Genomic DNA, 20,340 nt, shown 5'->3' on the forward strand with positions numbered 1-20,340 from the left:
TCGATTTCACCTCGTAATCTATTAAAAATGTGAATTTAATGTCTTCTTGATATCCCCCTTTGCACACACACACACAAAGATTTGATATCAGCGAAACATGGGCGGGGAATTTTCAATGGGAGAGGGGGAGCCACAAAAATGTTACCCGATATTTATGTACCGATTTCTCGGTAAACTCTAAGCCTTTCGGCAAAATGGGTATTAATATTTTGGCCAAAAAGCCATTTTTGCGCGCGCGCACATGTCGCCTAACATTAAAATGTCAAATTTGGAGCGTAATGTCGATGTTTGGCCCATTCCGAACTTTTATTGGCCACGTTTTATCTGCCATTTCCACACAGCGGGGAATTTAATTAATGGATACGCTTGCAAAGCGTCTAATCGTAATGAAAAGTAATGCGCCCACACAAAATTAAAAGCCAATTAAGCGGTGACGAGCTTCTGCCATAACTCACTTGTCCGGGTCCCCCCCCCTTTTTTCCCCCTTTTTTTTCCCCTTTTCCAACCCCTTTTCAACTCCACCCGTGAAATGCAGCCGCCCCTGGGCTAAGGGCCATAAATGCCAATCATTGCAGTCCGGTAAAAAGGACTCCGGCCCCTGGTTTTCTGGCTCCTTTCCACACTTCTCGATGGCAACCGAGGAAAAACAAGGCGGCCAAAAGGCAAGCGGGCAAAAATAACAATTCAGCTTTTAATTTCATTGCTTTGAGCACTCTCCTGGGATTCGCATGATAAATGGCGCCGGCCAAAGCCAAGCCCCGTGGAGAAGGGGAAAAAATGGGGGCGGGGGCCGAAAGGAAGCCAAGTTCATTCACACGGCTTGTGTAAATACGAGACTCGAATATCTGCACTGGGCGAAAAATATAGCAGCTCTATATCAGGGCATTCACCTCAGAACGTAAGAAGTTTAATGGAAATTTTTAAAAATTTATTTAAGGCTCTAAAGCAGTTTCTTGTGACACACAGTATTTTGATTGGGCTTTAAAATGTTTCATAAAAATATAGTTTTGAATGGCTTCCTAAAATATTAATATTGAATTAATTCAAAGAGTATATCATATTATTTACTTATCTTACCCTACAAAAGCTCAATAAATAATTGTTATAGCTATTTAAGTTATTCAAACTAAGAGGTCACCTAAAAAGGTTTCTAAAAAATATGTGACGCTCTGAAAATTTAGATTCTTAAATAAAATTATTTTAAATATTTTACAATTCAAAGCTAAAATGATTTTAAGGCAATCCAATTTTTGGCTCTGCAATATCCAAACAAAGTACAAGTATTTGGCGTGCGGCGTAGAATGCCATCGCCCCATGGTAATCCCTCAAAATATGTTTCGGCCAATTCCACGAATGGCTAACCCTAACCCCTAATCGAACTTTCAAATTCGTGCCAAACTTTATTCAACTCAAAAAAAGGAAAAAAAATAAGGAATACAAAAAAAGAAGTGAGGGAAAGCATTCGACTAAGCACTGAACCGCTTGATATCGTTTTAATGAAATTCGAATTGACTCCCACACCTCGAAGTGGCAGCCATTTTGTATTTGCCTCAACATTTTAATCTAATTTCAATGTTCTCGCCCAAAAAGTGAGGGCCAACGGAGCGAAAACGTTGAAAAGTTTCGCCCGGTGAAAGTGGAGGGCGGGAAAGTGGAAAAGTGGATGGGATGGGGTCGATTCGCGTGAAAAATTTTGTGGTCAGTTGTTAGGGGATGGCTATATCCCTGAATATATCCAAATTCCCTCTTTTTTTTTAGGTACCACTTTCGCCGCCTTTCCCCCATTTCCATTCGCCTGTCAAAGCGTTAAAGTTAACGCCAATTGCCAAACGCTCTCAATTAGCTTTGATTAAATGGAAGCAATCCCCATCACTTTCGTCTTTATCTGGTGCATGGCAAAAGGTATTAACATAACTCTGACAAGGGGTTCGGCGCCCTTGGATTGTCCATAAATAAAGCTTAGTTTGAAGTGTCCAGAATGCACTATGGGGAAAATGACCACTTTATCTGGCATTTATTATTGTGAGTAAACCAAAAGAGATTTTTCACTGCGGTTTTTTTTATTATGTTGTTATTCGAAATGGGGGAAAAAGAACGGAAGGAATGGTGGCAAAACTGCCCTGTTACAAAAAGTGTTGCATACCTAAAAGGCGTTGGAGCGGATTTTTTATTAAAATTGCACACTTATGAAAAACTTTCCAGAATAAATTCTTCTTGAATTGTAATTATGCATAGACCTTAACAATTTAATTATCAGAAATATCTTAAGGAGAGGTATTGTAGGAACGAAAAATGCCTTGTTACAAGAAGTGTTGCATACCTAAAAGGCGTTGGAGAGGATTTTTTACTAAGGTGCGCCATTTATAAAAAAAAATATTAAGAACATATTCTTCTTGAATCGTAATTTTACACAAGCTCTAACAATTTAATAATCAGAGGTATTTAAGGTATTTAAAAATGGGTTTTAAACTCAATTTGAAATTTGAGTAGCACAACTTTATATTAAAGTGAAAAATATCCCACTGAAACACAATAATCCCTGAAAATCTGCATATATCAGGTAAATGGAGCATAAGAAGTCATTGTAAAGCAGCAATCATTAATATTGGTCCTCCAGTCAGCTGTGATTCTTCGAGACGCCACAAATTGTTGTGGGCCCAGGCTGGGAAATACCATTTAGATTTCGATTCGGATTGGGACAGATGGCTCTCTGGGCCCGGGTAATTGTCGAGTTCCAAGGGATCCCAACTAGTCGTTTTATTAGGATTTGATTTGACCCGAAATGTTTGCCTTTGACAGCTCTCTCTCAGGATTCTTTTTGGTCCTTGACTGTGTTGGCCTCTGGTTCGCGTCACCTCCTCACCTCTTCAACTCTCGAGGGCAGTGGGGTGCCCCTTTCATTTGCATTTTGCAGTTTGCTTTTTTGCGCCTAATTAAGATGACCAACGATGCAGGCAGCACAGAGGACCAGAACCTCACCGAATCTGGCCGAATCTGGCAGGACCTGCAGCTCCACTGGCGCATCCTTTGAGCCAAACTGCGCACAGTGGCTTCCCAGCCCGGGCCCGGCTTATTATCTCATCTAATTTACGGGGCTTCCCCTTTCGACCTCGCAGTCGCCCAACTAAATGAAATCAAGCCGTGTAATGAGCAAAAAACTTTCTAAAATGTGCCAATGCTCCCCGAGCAAGATGGAGTCCATAATTTTCTGTTAACGAAAGCCCCGAAATTCCCCCCGGCGCACCGCCACCGTTTTCCCTTTATTACACTCCGAAAAGTGAGCGAAACTGTGTTCGGTAATCCGAAAAAGTAGCCATAAAATAAAAGCACTTGGCGAAGAGTTCGTTATCATAAGGAAACTAATCCTTAAAGTTGAAAAATTGGGATAACCATGTAATGGTTTCGAGTTAGGTATTAAAATGAATACTATTTCTTAAGAATAAAATATTTAAGAAGTAAGTATTTTATGTTTTCTTAAAATTTCAATTTAGTTATCAGAACTTGTATCATATTAAATATTTACGAATCAAAGGGAAATTCTTCCTTAAAGTTGATATTTTTTTTACAGATATTGGGATGTCTTTGGAAGATTTTCAACTGATATTTTGAATTGAATAATTACTCCAAAATTTATAAGGTATTCGGAAAAGATTTTTATTTACTTTACTATAAAATCTTTGACTATTTACATTTTTTGAGAGAGATCTCTTTTTTAATTGATTTGATATATTTATTTTTCCATCGAAGGTCGTAATTCCAAATATACCTCTAAAATATTCCTGACATTCTTAACCTTTGACATTTTTGACACATTTTTTTGTGAACTGCATGTACTGTTCTACATTTTAATAAAAACAATTTCGCGCATTGCGCTGCCATTTGTGAAGTGGGCAAAAGTACTCCGGGAGCTGCGACAGAATTGCAAAAATTTTAATTGTCGCTTGCCGTTGCTGTCGACGTCGCCGCTTCCACATCCACATCCACATCCGCATCCACATCTGCGTCCACGTCCACGTCCGCCGTCCACGTCCACCGTCCACATCTAACGCCTGGAGCCTGCAGGATATCTGCGCTCCCGTGTGTTTTGGCCGATGTTAATGTGTCCATTGTGCTGGTTAACAAAACCAATTTGCCTTAGTGGATTTTTATGTTGCGCTTCGGTTTTGCAGTTTTCCAGTTCCGGGCAACACTTTTGTCTGCGGTTTTCCGGGTTTGTTTGTTTGTTTGCTTGTTTGTTGGCTTGTTCGTCCATTTGTCAGTTTGTTTGCCGATTCCATATTGTCGTTGTTATTGTTAACCCTCGCCCTGTGTTTTTTCGACTGGCTGTGAACTTTTGCCTGCTTGTGTAGGTCATGATTCGCTTTTAATTGCACTCCGCTGCGGGGCTCATTTGGCCAACAAAAAGAAAAACGTAGAAGAAAAGGCTTTGTTTAGCTCTAATTTGAGCATGTGTTTTTGCCACAGGGCTACGAATAGACTAAGCCATGTATGGGCTTTATTAGCAAAGTGGGAGTATTATCAAATTAAATACTTTAAATATTGAAATTATATAAATATTTATAAGATAATTACATAGTTTAACATAATTTTATATAAAAGACTGCCATAAGATACAATTAGGTTTTGGATAATGTATGCAGATGGGAAATCCATCTTTTAGTATTCGAATTCCACTGATGCTGATATATGATATATTTTCTCTTCCCATTTCAGCTACCGCAGACTAAAACAAGTTCCTGAACAACAGACTTGGCAGTGCTATATATTTAAATAAAGGTTCCCAAACCAAGATGTCGACACACAGGCTAATTTTTCTGGGCATTTTGTGCCTGCTGGCAGGTGAGTTCAACTATTTTCCCTACCATTTTAGGCCCTTGAATGTCCAGAATGGCATTTCTTGGGGAATGACAGAGGCAGGGGCAGGGGTAGGGGTCACCTGTTCTAAAGGGGGGATTTTTGGAATCGCAGATGCCACGCCCACCCCAGGCGAACGCCCCCTTTCAAGAATCCATTTTGCATGCGCGGCACGTAAAAACAATTTCGTTTGGCCCGCGACTGCAGCTTCATCAGCAGAAGGAGCATCCCGTGCAGAAATTGTTTTAAATCATCTACTCCGCCATCTATTTTATAAACTGAAATTTAAAATAACAAGCCGTAAGCGTGCTTTGATTATTGGGGGCGTGGCCAAGTGGGCGGGCGATGGAGTAATATTGGATGTGAAATAGAAATAAAATAAGGGCAGCAGCATTTCAGCGCATCGCAAATTGCAAATTGAGCAGAAAAGCATTCAGTTGGAGTCTGAGGGGATGGGATTACGGCTTCCTGGTTACAGGCTACCGGGTTTTAGATGACGACTGCAGGCACAGATACGAAGTATCCACAAGATACGAGCCCAACACAATGCTCGTTAAAATGTGAGTAGTTTCTATTGCACTTCGATCTGTCATAGAAGATGGAACTGCCATCCTTCGTCCTACGCAAATTTGATTTAAATGAGTTTTGTGCAGCGGAATGAGAGAGCAATACACCTCTTTTGATTGCTTAATACATTTACTTTATTCTATTTCACTGTTTTTCACCAACCGCAACATTTAATGGGTTTTCGGGGTCACCACCATGGCTCAAACACCTCCGCTCTGATGAAATTAATGCTCAAGTCAACTGATGGCAATCAATAAAATGTCAGCCGAGGAAAAATTGTCGGTCTGATTAAAGTCAGCTTAGCCGCTTTTCCCTGCCGAAGTTCGTGCCTTTGTCCCTTTCGTGTCGCTTTTTTTGGCTTTCCCCCCTCCCGGAAAGAGAAAAGATCAAAGGGCGTAGCTTAATGACAAACGCTAAATGGAAAGTAATCAATAATTTTGTGACAAATATCGGTGGGTAAAAAGTTTTTCCCCAAACCAGGTTGCGTGGCTAAAGTAAATTGAATAGCAATTAAAGTGAGGTCTCCACGCTGTGCGATTAAACGAACTGGGTCGTCGCTGTGGTGACCCCGTTGATAAGGCGCGGAGTTCCGTTAAATTGGTACCATTCAACAGGTTGATCGGCAGTTATGGGCCAATGAATGAATAATTAACTATATTTGATTGGAAATGCGCCTTTTCCTTTTAATTTATGTTCATTTCTTAGCAAAGGTAATAAAAAACAATATTTTTTTTAGTTGGTGACCCCAATGTATCCTTTTCTTTTAATTTATTTTTTTTCTTATTATTATTTATTATTATTTTTCCTTAAAAATATTAATCCCTTGTATATGGTTACAGGAAAACATATATCTTAAATATGTTTCATTATTTATTTTACTTGGTGACCCCGATGCTACGAATCGCTTTGAAGTGAGTCCCCCTTAAACTGCTTGGATTTCTCAGCATCTAAAATTCTAAATGAGTTCCACAAGTTTTAGTACTCCCCTCGATTGCCCAGAAATCTGGAAGAGACTCGGTTGACATAAATCAGGGCATACCACCTCCATGTCCCCAACTTCATCTCCATCTCCATCTCCACGGCAGTCCTATCAGCATTACAATCTCATCTCGCCGCACTGGCCAACCGCAAGTTAAATAGTTTCGAGAGCGGCCATTATATGGGATATATGGGGGAAATATGAAAAATGCCATCAAAACGCCGCGAAATGAACTCCGACTTGACTGACTAACTGACTGAATGACTGAGTGACTCACCAACTGACTGACTGAATGACTTACTGACTTGGCGGAACTGAAAAGACGCTGGGCCATTTATAACCGGGCTGCGGGTGGTTCGGATTGGGTTGTTTTGGGATGGGTTAGGTTCTGGAGGACTGGAGGGGTCCGTGGGCCATGTTCCTCTGATGCGATAAGAATAATTGGAATGTCAGTTTAGATGCGCGCACGTAAAATGCGAACGCAAAGCGACACATACACATCCATTGCCGCCCCTGGAAACCAGCAGTGGGCGTGGCCAGCTGCACATGTTGCAGGCCAAGCTGGAACACTCGAAAACTTTACTTCATATTTTTTAAGAATCTTAAAATGCCATATTTTAAAAGAAAAAAACAAAAATGTTGAATCTTAGATTGTATTCAACAATCAATCATATTAAAAGCCATATGAGACTGACTTCATTTTTGGTTACATTATTGAATTTATTTAAGGTGTCATGAAAATATAAATAAAAAAGGGTCTATAGCTTAAGACAATTTTATAAATTTGTATTATTATTATTTAAATTAAACTTATATCAATTTTAAGACTGTTATCACTTCCCAAAATACTTTACATACTATACTAAGTAATTAAAAGATTAATCTAGTGTCATAAGGTCTTAAGTTTTAACTACTTACACTTATTTATCTTAAAAGCAAGTATCTTTTCATGTAGTATATAAATTCTTAAAAAAATATTGAGTCCATTTTTTATAGGTTGCCAAGACTTTATAAATTGAATGTCATAAGACCATAATCAATGATGCACATTTTTTTAGGAATTGGAAAGTAGGCTGCACAGATTGCAATATTTTCTCTCGTATTAAGAAAAACGATAATATCAGAGCTCTTAAAACTGTATTTTAAAGATTATTATTAAAATTATAGTCACTCATTATAAATAGCTTTAAAGTGATTCAAATTTTCTATATAATAAGGGTGATGTCTCATGATTTTATTCGAGTGCACCAGCAGTAAATATGGCACAATAGTTGCTGCAACATGGCTGGTTTTAGTGTTGCTGTTGCAGCTGTTGCTGCTGCTGCTGCTGCTGCTGCTGCTGCTGCTGCTGCTGTTGCTGATGTTGCTGCTGCTGTCGTCGTCGTCGCCGGCGCACTTGGCTGAACAATGACATAAGTCTAATGACAAGCAGAACGACGATGACGAGGATGGCCGAATGGCGAATAGCGAATGGCGAATGGCAAACGGCGACCGCAAAGCCACCGCCAGGAAAAAGGAGGTCCTGGGACCCGGGGTCCTGGGGTTCTGGGGTCCTGCGAATATGGGGGCTACCAGGGGTACCAGGGGTACCAGGGGGTGTTGCCAACCAGAGCTTCAGCTGCTGTGATGACACTGACAACAATGACAACGCTGACATGACATGCCGCGCGGGACGAGGGGTCGCCGGGACAAGCGACTCGACAAAAAAACGGAGAAAATAAACCGAAAGAATTTCGAACAGAGCGGAATTCCAAGTTGGCCATAAAGAAGCTGTAATACCCTAAAGTATCCGGGGGAGAAAAGCTTGTAGGGCATTAAATTTCCAACCATCAGATACAAAAGAAGTTGTTTATATTTTGCGAGCCTGAGAAAGTTGCATGCTGGGTGGAAGTGGTTTTAAACTCGGAGCTTTAAGAACTTGTCACTAAAATTTGTGGCCTGGGTGTGGTTTATATATAAGTAACCATATATGGTTTATTTCTTCTTTTAAATTCTGGACTTAACTGATTTTTAAATCGAGACAATTTACTTTGATTTATAAACCTTCTTGGTACTAGAGAGCCATAAGTATCTTTATTATAAAATGTATGATGTTTTAAAGAGTTTGTATACTTGTTTGATTTAAAAATATAGTACGTTTTTAGTATGTTTCTAGCTATTTTAAATAAAGTAGTATTTTTTTAAAAATTTTTAGGAATATACTATCAATTTATGATGTTTTAAAGAGTGTGTGTACTAGTTAGTTTTAAAAATATAGTATGTTTTTGGTATGTTTCTACCTATTTGATATGAAGTAGTATTTTTTTAAACTTTTTAGAAATATACTGACAATTTATGATGTTTTAAAGATTTTGTATACTAGTTAGATTTAAAAATATGGAATGTTTTTAGTATGTTTTTACCTAATTGAAAGAATGTATTATTTTTTTCATTTTCCAGAAATATACTGACTTCTACTTCTAGTTCATCATCATTTCGGGGTATCCATTCCAGAGAAGAGTCGACAAAGAAATCAAATTTTAACACACTAAAGGGAATCGGTGGGTGGTGGTGTCAAAGAGGGTGGCTATTCAGGGGGTGGTGCATCTGGGGGGTGGTGCTTGAGTGGGTGGACAGCTGGTGGGCAGTCTAAGCATAAATTTAGCTGCATGCTGCGGTCAGCAATATGCGTCCATGATAAACGAGCTGGGATAGGGTTTTTCGTGCTGCGCGGAGGCAGGGGATTTTCAGGGGCTGTCAGGACACCGAGAGGATGCAGGATGAAGGACTCGACCAGCCAGCCAGCCGTGCCCATTTATCGTCCAAATTGAAATTGAAAATCAGGCAGGCGCAACGCGCATCGCGTTGGAGAATTGGGGAGTCAGGAAGCGTGAATCCTGGAGGTCCTGCGACCGAGCCACACTTGTGTCCTGAAAAACGGCGGCATGATTAGCTTGTTGCGCATGCGTTGTGGGCGTGGCCATTTGGCCAGGGATCCTCAAAGGTCCTGCTGCTGACAGGATGTCTGGGTGACTCTCATTTGCCACAAGGATGTGTGTGGTTTGCTGCATGTTACACACAAGTTGCAACTGTTTTCGATGTTGCTCCGGCCACTGAGATATATTAAATTGCTGTCCTGCTCCTTTTAGCACTTTCGCAATCCACAATTTCTGCTCCTTTTTCGCCATTGTTGCTCCATTGCAATTATATTTCGCCCCATTCCGGCTGCCTTTGGTGCGGTTTCAACCGATATTGCTGCTCCTGCCGTGGCCATACATCATTCTGTGCCGTTGTGACTTTTCAAAAACATTGAAAACAAGTCAAAGAACCGTTTGTTTCTGTCGGCAAAAGTCATGAAAAGTGTGAGTTATGTGGCGAGCGAGGAAAGAAAAATTGAGGCAGACAAACATGGGTTTGGCTGGGAATTGCAAGAGGGGGTGCCAGTCAATAATATTGGAAAAATAAATAAAAATGTTACATTTCATATTGTTTATCCATTAATATTGACTAGACATGATTTTTCTCATCCTTATGAGGAATATAACATTTAATGTATGATATTAACATTTTTTAAACAATTAAATTATTACATATATTATAAAATATTATATAAAATCTTAAAGTCATCCACTTTCTCAGAAAAATAGTATAGCATTTTTTTCATTCTGTCTGGTTATAAAAATAATATTTTTTATCGCTAAGGAAAAATAAGTATATTGATGTAGTTATAGACTCTACGATAAAAAACGTTTTAAACTACATCCTTTTCCTTAAACCATTAAATAGGTATTTTAGTCATATTAGGCTGAAATACTAATGATTTCCAATGATATAAAATCTAGAATAGTACCTCAAAATTAAAAACTCCACTTGATTTTCGTAAGGCAACTTTGGTTTTTCTGTTGATGGCCAATTTTGGTAATATTTTTCTGTTCAGCCATCAAAAAAAATAAATTGACCCGGAAATTATGAAAAGGAGCCAATTGAAAATGTAAAATTGCTGAACTTGGCACAAAACTCATTTGACATTCAAATGGCAGTTGGAGGGGAGGGGCAACACATTGGACGGCATGTTGAAAGGATATTGAGGGGGTGTTTTCAAGGGGGTGTGGCATTTTCACTAGATTTTCGCCAAGTTCCCGGAAAAAGCGAACTGCGAATCGCCAACGCTTCCTTAGCCTGTTTTTTTAGTTAGTTTCTTGTTCGCTCCGCTGGCCACTCTTCCACTTTTGCCACTTTTTGGCCATTTTGACTTTTTCTTTTTGATAAATGTCATGGGTTGATGGGCTGCCAGGGCCATTAGGCGACAGCCTCTCAGCCCGGGTCAACAATATATTACACGCTTATATGCAAATGAGTTCAATTTCTGACCAACCGAAAAAGCATTATGGACTGCTGGACTTGACTGCGAATCGCTGGTGGGGGTTTTTGGCCACGGTGGCTGAAGAAAATTGCCAAGTTAGTGAATTATAAAACGGCTAAGGGCAGCTGCAGAAGCGGAAATGCCCGGCAGAAATTGAAAATCCATGCAGAGGGCCAAAAGGGGAAGCAATTTGCTGGCCGGCTGTATGGATTTGAGCCTTTTTTGTGTGGTTCTCAGAGGGGGAAAGCTTCAATTTGCATAAGAAACCCCCAAATAAGCTGGACTGACCAACCCCATTTTACCTAATATTCAATAGGGATATCAGTTGGTTTTATTCAATATATTTGTCCACTTCATGTATTGGCCAAATGTTGGAATTTAAATGGTTTAAGGTAAAAATTAAAGAATTTGTCTAAAATCAATTCTAATTAAATACATGTCAAGTTGACCTTTTCAAGCTTAAAATTGGCCAATTTATGACCTTCTTTTGCGAGCACCTTCGGCCTGATTTCCTCTAATCTGATTTATCTGTGCAATTTTTTTCCATCTCCTTCTCAAACTATTTCAATCAAAGACAAACTTTCAATTGGGAAACCAAAGCGGCTGCTTCCTCTTCCATTTGAATGCTAATCTTTGAGCCACGCCCACCGCCCCCTCGATTTGTATTCGCATTCGTATGGAAAGAAAAAGCCAAAGCTCAGCATTAAAAAGTTTCCGTACAAGTTTTTTGCAGTCACTTTGCCCACAGATATATTTCATCTCCTGCTACTTTGGGCGCTCGTTTTTGTGCATTTTATCAGCATATCATGCGATTAACTTTTATATAAATGCCTATCAGCCGGCCCCCGACTCCTTGAGTTATCCTTGGCTCCTTATTCATATGCTACTGCTTTTCCACTCCGTATTTGTGACGAGGCCTTGGCTCACATGTGTGCTTTAGGTACACTCAGCGAAAAGTTGGTATAAAATAGGGATAAAAAAAATAGCTTTGAAGTAAAGAACATTGTTGGATAACAGATACATATATATATTTATAAAGGAAACTAGTTATAAGTTCAATAACAACTTTAAAAGATAGAAAATATTAAGAGGTGTTGTACTTAAAACTACAAGAATGTTGACATTGTAAAATATAATTATTAATTTTGTAATTTAAAGAAGAGAAACAAAAAAGGGATAGTACCTGCAATAGGAATCTATATTTTACAGATGACTTGCTTCGTAGACTCTGAAAAGAAAGTAGCTTACAAATTTAACCACAATTCAATGAGATGGAACAGCTATGGTAAAGCTATAGTAAAAATTTTAATATTATTCCTTACTTACTAAAGAATATTACAATATTTATTTAAGGTTTTCATTTAAAGATTAAACACATTTTATAAGCAAAGGCAAATATATTATTATAATATTCAGAGGTGTAGCAATATTTAACTTGTATTTTAAATATAAAAATAATAATAATATTCAAAGGCAAAGCACTGTTCATAACAATATTTTAAATAAAATATAATACTCTTAATATAATCATGCGATTGGAAAACATTTTGTGCCTTGCCGCAAGAAAAAGGCAGTGGAAACTCGCATCCCAGAGATGAAAGAGCGGGAAAAGCCGCGGATCTGCATATCTCGATGGGCAGACATTCAAGGCGGCGCGACATGAACGTCAAGGATTTTTGGCTGCGATAAGGAAGTGATGTTGGGGGAAGAAGAAGAGCAGAAAGGACCTCCGCCGGGAAGAGGAAGCAGCTGAAAAGGACGAGGCAGATGCTTAGCCCCGTTGACAATTTTATTTGCATACTTCTTGGCGCACAGGGCGACGCGACTTATGACGCATGACGGAATGATTGCGCCCGCTTCGAGTGCAGAACACCCCCCCCCCCCCCCCTCGACTTTCTCCTCACCACTTTCCCCGCCTTTGTTTGTGTTTGCATCGCGGGGAAATTTCACTTCGGCCTCCTTGTTAGTTTTTCTCGATTTTTTTGCTGGCAATCGCTCTCGTTTCGCTGCCAACTCAATTAAAGTGTCCCCACGGTTTTTTGGCAGCTTGGCGCACACACACACACACACATATGCCACTCGGTGTGGCCGGAAATGCCCGCCAGGGTTGCCACGGTCACGAACAACGCACTGCACTTGATGCGTTGACTTGGCTTAGCTGCTGACTTTTTCGGGGCAAGTTCCCATCGTTCATCGAACATCGAAAGTGTTGGTAATCCAGGCGATCGCTGCTGCAGCACGTAGCACTTCCCGTATGCTAATAAATTATTTGATTTGCTTTAAAAACCATAAAATGACCCCTGATCCCCGACCCCGCAAGCAGCGCTTAAGTGCACACTTAGCCCGGCCCACACTGCGTATGATAAATGCTAAAAGCAATGGCCAAGCCGGCGAACTCGGCGCTCACTGGACCACAGAGCCAGCCTTTTTCAGCTCTTGCAATTCGGCGGTATCCTTTTTTTTTGGGGTCGGGTTTAAGGGGATTTCGCATGGCCCAGTTTCCCAGCTACCATCTTGTTTGGCCAAAGGCCGAGCAACAGGTATGGGTATAAAAATGAATGAGAAATAAGGTGGAAGGGGGGCGGATATGGGGTAAAAGCGCTCAAATCGCACGGTGGTAACATAAAAATGCCCGTTAAATTGAGCTTGGGTAAGAAAATACAAAAAAAAAAACAAATAAATGTAGAGGTGTATATGCATATGCAATCGTTAATCGGCAATCGGCAATCGGCCTAGAACTGCAAAAGGGTTGAGTCGCCAGTCCGGGGGCAGACAATCGATTGAGGGCCTACAATGTGTTTGGGCATTAAAAGCCATAGTTGATGCCTCAATCGCGCATTTTTATGGCCCCACCAAGCATTCAATAAAAAAATTGCAAAAATTTATTATACCATTTATGGTATTCGCCATATATTTCGCCTGGCTTTTTTGCTGCCACATTGCTGGATTTTTTTGTCGGTGCGCAACCAGAAAACGAATATTCCACGGGCTTCGCAAATAAAGAAATTACAATTATTAATTTGATATATAAATCTGTTATGGGTACTATAAGTAATCGTCGAATTTCGCACTTTTTCATATGCAGATGGGGAAAACAGTTTTTTGCCGGCCGCAATGAGAAATGTTTTTCATTATTTCCGCCAGGAGTTTGACAGGCGAATAAGTGCTGATCTTGGCCGAAATTGAGTTTTTTACAAATTCACGTTGTAATATTACCATGACATTGGATTAAGCTAGAGCGACAGGGCATTACAATTTTTCGTTGATATTATTTTGGATATTGGATTTTTACTATTAATTTGTTTTACATTTATTCTGCTAACCAACAGATATATATTTTTAAACCAAATTGTTTTTATAAATGCCAAATATATTTTGGAATATTCTGTGAAAATCAGAAATACTTTGGGCAATTTTTTAAATGAATGAAAATTTATCTTGGGAAAATATTTATTCATTTTTATGGATACAGAAGACTTGTAGATATGTAAATTAGTATAATTTCCATTTAGGTATATCTTAAAAAGTACAAATTTAAAAAAAAATGTTAGAAAAATTCAGATGCCTGAGCAAGTGGCGCCTTAATCAAGTTGCTCGAATGTCAGCGGGTATTGAGGCAGTTTCAGAGGAGTCCTTTCCCTCTCCGTGTCCTGTCATGCCATCACTTTTGTTATCCTGGCAATTGACAACTTAACGATGCCTTGGCTGCTCCTTGAATGGCATGCTCAAAACATTATCACGCACAGCGGGACAAGTCGTTGGAGCCCAGGATATTGGACGGGGGTTCGGGGTGGTTTGGTGTAAAAAAAGCATAAAAATGCAAAAGACAAAGGACAAAGGACATGTGATTGCTGGGCACCCAACCCCCCTCTGAATATGTGTGTGTTTAATAAAAAAATTATGAACTTCAATTACGCAGGAGGAGCAAGAGTTTGAGGCGCCGCAGCGAGTGCATAAAACGCTGAACAAATAACAGCAGCCAGGATAAGAGGGCCATGTGTGCAAGTGCCTGTGTTTGCATAACATAATTCTTTCTGGCAAAGTTGTAAACCCAAAACGAGGACGTGTCATGTTGGCGGGAATGGGCGAGGTACTCTCACTTTTTACCCAAGCAAGCCACGCTGCTTTTGGGCCAAATAATGTGGCTAAAAGAGGGAAAGCTTTGCGGCATTTCGGAGTACTCATTACAGGTCTTCAAAAATATTATATTAATTTTAATTATTAAATAAAATAAAATAATGCATGTAAAATATTTTTAAAATAGGTTTAGCTAGGCGTACAAATATTACAGTTACTAGAACTAAACTGGATATAATGATACATCATACTTATAGACTAGGTAAGGTAAAGGGTGCTGAAAAAATACTAAAAGGTCCTTACCATCACTGTTGAAGTATTTAAATTGAAAATAATAATAATATAATAGTTCTTAAAAACTAAGTAAAGTAAAGAATGCCGAGCAAGTACTGAAATGTAAAGGTCCTCTCAATCACTAATGGTATTTTGAAATAAAATAGGTATCAAACTAAATTTTATAGTTATAAGGATTTGTTATAGACTAGGGGAAAATAAAGATAAGTAATAATGTACTGAAAGGTCCTTTCTGACACGGGTGATATATTTAATTCAGAATATACTTATAGCAAAAATAGTACAATACTTGTGTTAAACGTGATATAGGGATATATAACACCCAAGAACTTGTTAAAGTAAGGGGTATTGAGAGGTCCTTCCTTCTACTGGCGTTGGGTTATCTGTAGGATGGTGTGATGTGGGGAGGAGACGTGCATGTGAATGGCGGCCATAAATCAGCTGACGACAGCCAAGGGCAGCCAGGATCAAGAGGAGGAGACCGAGTGTGTCACCCGGAGGACTGACGGCTCGCCTTTAATTGGCTTGCAGCCACCGAAGGCCTTGTGCGGCCTACTTGCCCCGCAGCCCTTGGCCCAAAAGCCACCCAAAACCACAACCCACTTGCTCATCAGCATAATCGCCGGTGTAATCGTCGCGCAAAAGCGCCACACCTCTCCTCAAAATAGAAAAGTGCCAACGGCTCAGAGATCATGGATGCCAAAAATGGCACTTAACACTTGGCAAATGTCGCTGCCATTTTGGGCGGCCACTTTCGTCCGCTGCGTTACGCCGTTTCCGTTTCCGTTCCGCTTCATTTCCGTTTCGCCTGCCTCGTTTCATCTGTGTTTGCTATGTCGCACATACACACCTATGAGGCATATACCTTTTTAATTGTTTGTTCAAATATGCAATTGAATTAACATGTTCAAATATTTATTTTAATTATAATTTGCCTTTAACTGTTTTAAAAGAAATCAAGGAGAATGATGGTTTGTATTGGGGAAAGCAGAATATTTACCACACTCATTAACAATGTTTTTTTTTTTTTCGAAAAATAGAAAAAATTAAAAATTTCCAGGTTTGAATGCCAATGGATTGGAAATTAAGCAACGAGCTCAACGAGATATGACATTCCTCGATCTGACGTTTATTTTTTTTTCTAGCAGCCAAAAAACTGAACTTTTATGGCGAAAAAATGGGATTCCGATTTAGTCAAATATACAAGATTTAGATTTTAGTCAAAAATGCGATTTTTCCTTCCAGTTTTTCAATCGTAGTTTGGTCAAATCAAGGCGTACAGCTAAAAGACCGACTGTTTTGAATAGCTTGCCAACGATCCCAATCAATTTAAGGAAAATTTATTTTTTGACCAGTTTTCGCATTTTTTGTAAGGGGGTGCATCGTCTTTTTTTGCAAAAAATGTGAAAAGTTAAAAATTTCCAGGTTTGAACGCCAATGGATTGGAAATTAAGCAACGAGCTCAACGAGGTATGACATTTCTCGATCTGACGCAGCCAAAAAACTGGATTTTAGGGCGAAAAATGGACTCACGATTTTTGTCAAAAATACGAGATTCAGATTTTAGTCAAAAATGCGATTTTTCTTTCCAGTTTTTCAATCGTAGTTCAGTCAAATCAGGGCGTACAGGTAAAAGACCTACTGTTTTGAGCAGCTTGCTTAAAATGCTAACGATCCTCATCATTTTTAGGAAAATTTATTTTTTTAACAATTTTTTCATTTTTTGCAGGGGTTGTATCACTTTTTTTCGAAAAATGGCAAAAAATGAAAAATTTTCAGGTTAGAATGCCAATCGATTGGAAATTAAGCAACGAGCTCAGCGAGGTATGACATTCCTCATTCTGACAAATACTTTTGTTTTGGCAGCCAAAAAACTGAATTTTTATGTCGAAAAAAAGGGTTCCAATTTTTGTCAAAAATACGAAAGTCAGATTTTTGTCAAAAATGAGAAATTTTTTTTCGCTTTTTCCATCGTAGCTTTGCCAAATTATGGCGTACAGCTAAAAGACCGACTGTTTTGAACAGCTTGCTTAAAATGATAACGATCCTCATAATTTTTAGGAAAATTTAATTTTTGACCAATGTTCTCAATTTTTGTAGGGGTTGCATCACTTTTTTTCGAAAAATGGCAAAAAATAAAAAATTTTCAGGTTAGAATGCAAATCGATTGGAAATTAAGCAACGAACTCAGCGAGGTATGGCATTCCTCGATCTGACGTATATTCTTTATATAGCAGCCAAAATACTGAATTTTTATGGCGAAAAAATGGGATTCCGATTTAATCAAAAATACAAGATTTAGATTTTAGTCAAAAATGCGATTTTTCTTTCCATTTTTTTAATCGTAGTTTGGTCAAATCAAGGCGTACAGCTAAAAGACCAACTGTTTTGAACAGCTTGCTAAATTTGCTAACGATCACAATCAATTTAAGGAAAATGTATTTTTTGACCAATTTTCGAATTTTTGGTAGGGGGTGCCTTACTTTTTTGCGAAAAATGTAAAAAGTTAAAAATTTCCAGGTTTGAACGCCAATGGATTGGAAATTAAGCAACGAGCACAACGAGGTATGACATTCCTCGATCTGACGTATACTTTTTTTACAGCAGCCAAAAAACTGAATTTTTAGGGCGAAAAATGGAGTTCCGATTTTTTTCAAAAATACGAGATTCAGATTTTAGTCGAAAATGCAATTTTTTTTCCAGTTTTTCAATCGTAGTTTGGTCAAATAAAGGCGTACAGCTAAAAGACCGACTGTTTTGAACAGCTTGCTAAATTTGCTAGCGATCCCAATCAATTTATAGGAAATTTATTTTTTGACCAATTTTCGCATTTTTTGTAAGGGCATTTCTCGATCTGACGTATATTTTTTTATAGCAGCCAAAAAACTGCATTTATACGGCGAAAAAATGGGATTAGGATTTCAGACAAAAATACAAGTTGTTGACTTGCTTTATTAATATGTTTAATATGATTTATTACTGGCTATGTTTTAAATTTGCACCTATTACTTGTGCAATTTCTGCTCTTTTCCTTTTCTGTCTGGCACTGGGGCGTTAAGTTTCTTTACATGGGATTTGTGCCTGCGTAGCCATCTCACCTTTTTCCACCTGCCAGGTGTGTTTGCGAAATGCTGCCGAGCCGAGCTAATCTGCTGACAGGCAGTTGCACAGTCGTGTCTGTTGCAGTTGCAGGTTGCAGGTTGCACATTGCACACGGTCTGGTTTCAGTTTTCAGTTTTCAGTTTGCAGCTTTCGGGGTTCGGGATTCGGGTTGCTGATTTCTGGAGGCTGGCAGCACATGGCAAGTGGCATTTGGGAGACGGTCAGGCGGCAGGATGTGTGCGCTGGATATTTGCCAGGGGCGGGGAGTGGAGACCGGGAAACTTATCTGGCCAGCGGCACCCGGGCCTCGATTCGCTGCCCAGGGGCAGTTATCGGCGGGCCAACAACACAACGATCCAATTTCCCGACCGCCGACGAATTTTCCACCACGGCAAGGAGTACAGCATGTTACATAAACTGCTTACAGAACAACAAACAAGCTCCTGGGCATATAATATGGGCGTTTATCATTTAATTAATTGCCTTTCGTTGCCGTTTTCATTAAGTAATTTTCGCCCTTCGCCGTTGTTTGCTTCTCCTCGCTTTTCACTACTTTCCTCATACTTTTTTCTCCCCTTTCTTTGTTGCATTTCCCGGCGAGGGAAAAGCTGTGGGAAAATTCAGAGGGGGCAGGAGCAACAGCTGTGGGCTGTATATGTATTCTTATTGTAGTTGCACTGAAAAAAAAAATACTATTCTTTTTATTTCGATACATTTTAAAGTCTTTCTATTTAAAATGCAAAGTGTGTTGTATTCTAAACAGTTTTTATTTCATTTAAAGTTCATGTTTTTTATGTTTGACTTCGAAAATCAACCACTATTTAAATGTAATGATTGGAATGCATTATAAACTCAACTTAACTTAATATAACTCTAGTTTATTGAGTGTTAAATAATTCCAAACTTTAATCTTATCGTTTTATGTTCAAAAAATAACTATACCTTTGTACTGCTTAGTCAATTATTTTTAAAACAATTAGCTTATGATTTTGTAGGAGTGTAGGATAAGGTGGATCAAATTAATGCCACTTATATTTTATTCACTCATTATAGTTTTAATTTTCTAAAAAATATTTTAAGCAATTTTCCGTATTTCTTTAACATATTTTTGAAGCAAAATTCAACATTTTTGAGATATAGATATGCCAACAAGATAGTGATAGCTTTTTCCTGCGTGTTCAAATATGCTTTTTTTTGTACATGTATACATATGTTGGTCCTGGAGAGTTTGCTTATATAAATACACATGTGTGTGTGCGAGTTGCGAGTGTGTAGAGGGAGCCGGCTTTCGATCGGCTCCAAATTGCCACTCGTTGTAAAGTGGCAATTAACGCCACATGACGCTGTCAACAAATGGCCCTGGCTAGGCATTACACACTCTCCCATCGAAACACCCAAACACCCACTGCCAAACACCCAAACACCCAAACACACACTCACTGATATGTGGGGCACTTACAACACTTGTTAAGTGCATTTTTCAATGCCCCCGGGGGTTTTCGGCGTTCTGGAAAGAGCTCAAAGGGTTTTTTTCCGGCGGACTGGGGGCCACCCGATTGTGCTAATTTTTAAATTATTACTTGAGACACGACAGCAACACGAATGCATTTCCCGGAAAAAGGGTTCAGGAGAATAGGTGTGCCCCAGCCAAAGTTTAGAAGGGGTTTGAAATCCGATAACAAAGCCATTTTCCAGCCATTCTACGGCCACGCCCACCTGTCATTCGAAGTCATTTGGGGGCTGGGATTTGGCGAAAATGGGGGCTCTTCGTTATTTTGGACATGAGCCTGTCACGGCTGTCATGTCCCCTAGCAGCTCGTTATTGCTATTATTATGTTACTCGAAAACAATGGCTGGCTTGTTAATTGTAGGGCAGTCAGTCGAAGGACTTCCATGTGGATCCAGTCGAAAGATAGGAAAGTATCCTACTTTTACCGATAATTGGCCGATTTGTACACCTATTTCTGAGGATATAATCATTTTAGACAGAAATTTACAACCCTATAAAGAGTTTTTATTCGGGATTTTAACAGAAGCAACTTAAATATTTAAGTTTTACATAGCTTTTCTTACAGCTTAAGAAGATATATATATTTTTTTATAAATTAATCTAAGGTCTTAATAA

The 20,340-nt window shown here is 39.1% G+C and overlaps 1 protein-coding gene across 3 annotated transcripts in view; it reads left to right on the plus strand.

The window, feature by feature from the left end:
• dpr8 (defective proboscis extension response 8) overlaps positions 1-20,340 on the plus strand; it is a 167,620-nt gene that overhangs the window by 93,702 nt on the left and 53,578 nt on the right. For all 3 annotated transcript variants that reach the window (XM_017070101.4, XM_065867796.2, XM_036820549.3), the window contains exon 4: positions 4,714-4,839. In XM_017070101.4, coding sequence (XP_016925590.2) covers positions 4,791-4,839 — 49 coding nt within the window. In that variant the 5' untranslated portion in view covers positions 4,714-4,790. The remainder of the gene's footprint in view (positions 1-4,713; positions 4,840-20,340) is intronic.

This window comes from Drosophila suzukii, chromosome X (genome assembly GCF_043229965.1).
Source record: "Drosophila suzukii chromosome X, CBGP_Dsuzu_IsoJpt1.0, whole genome shotgun sequence".
NCBI lineage: Eukaryota > Metazoa > Arthropoda > Insecta > Diptera > Drosophilidae > Drosophila > Drosophila suzukii.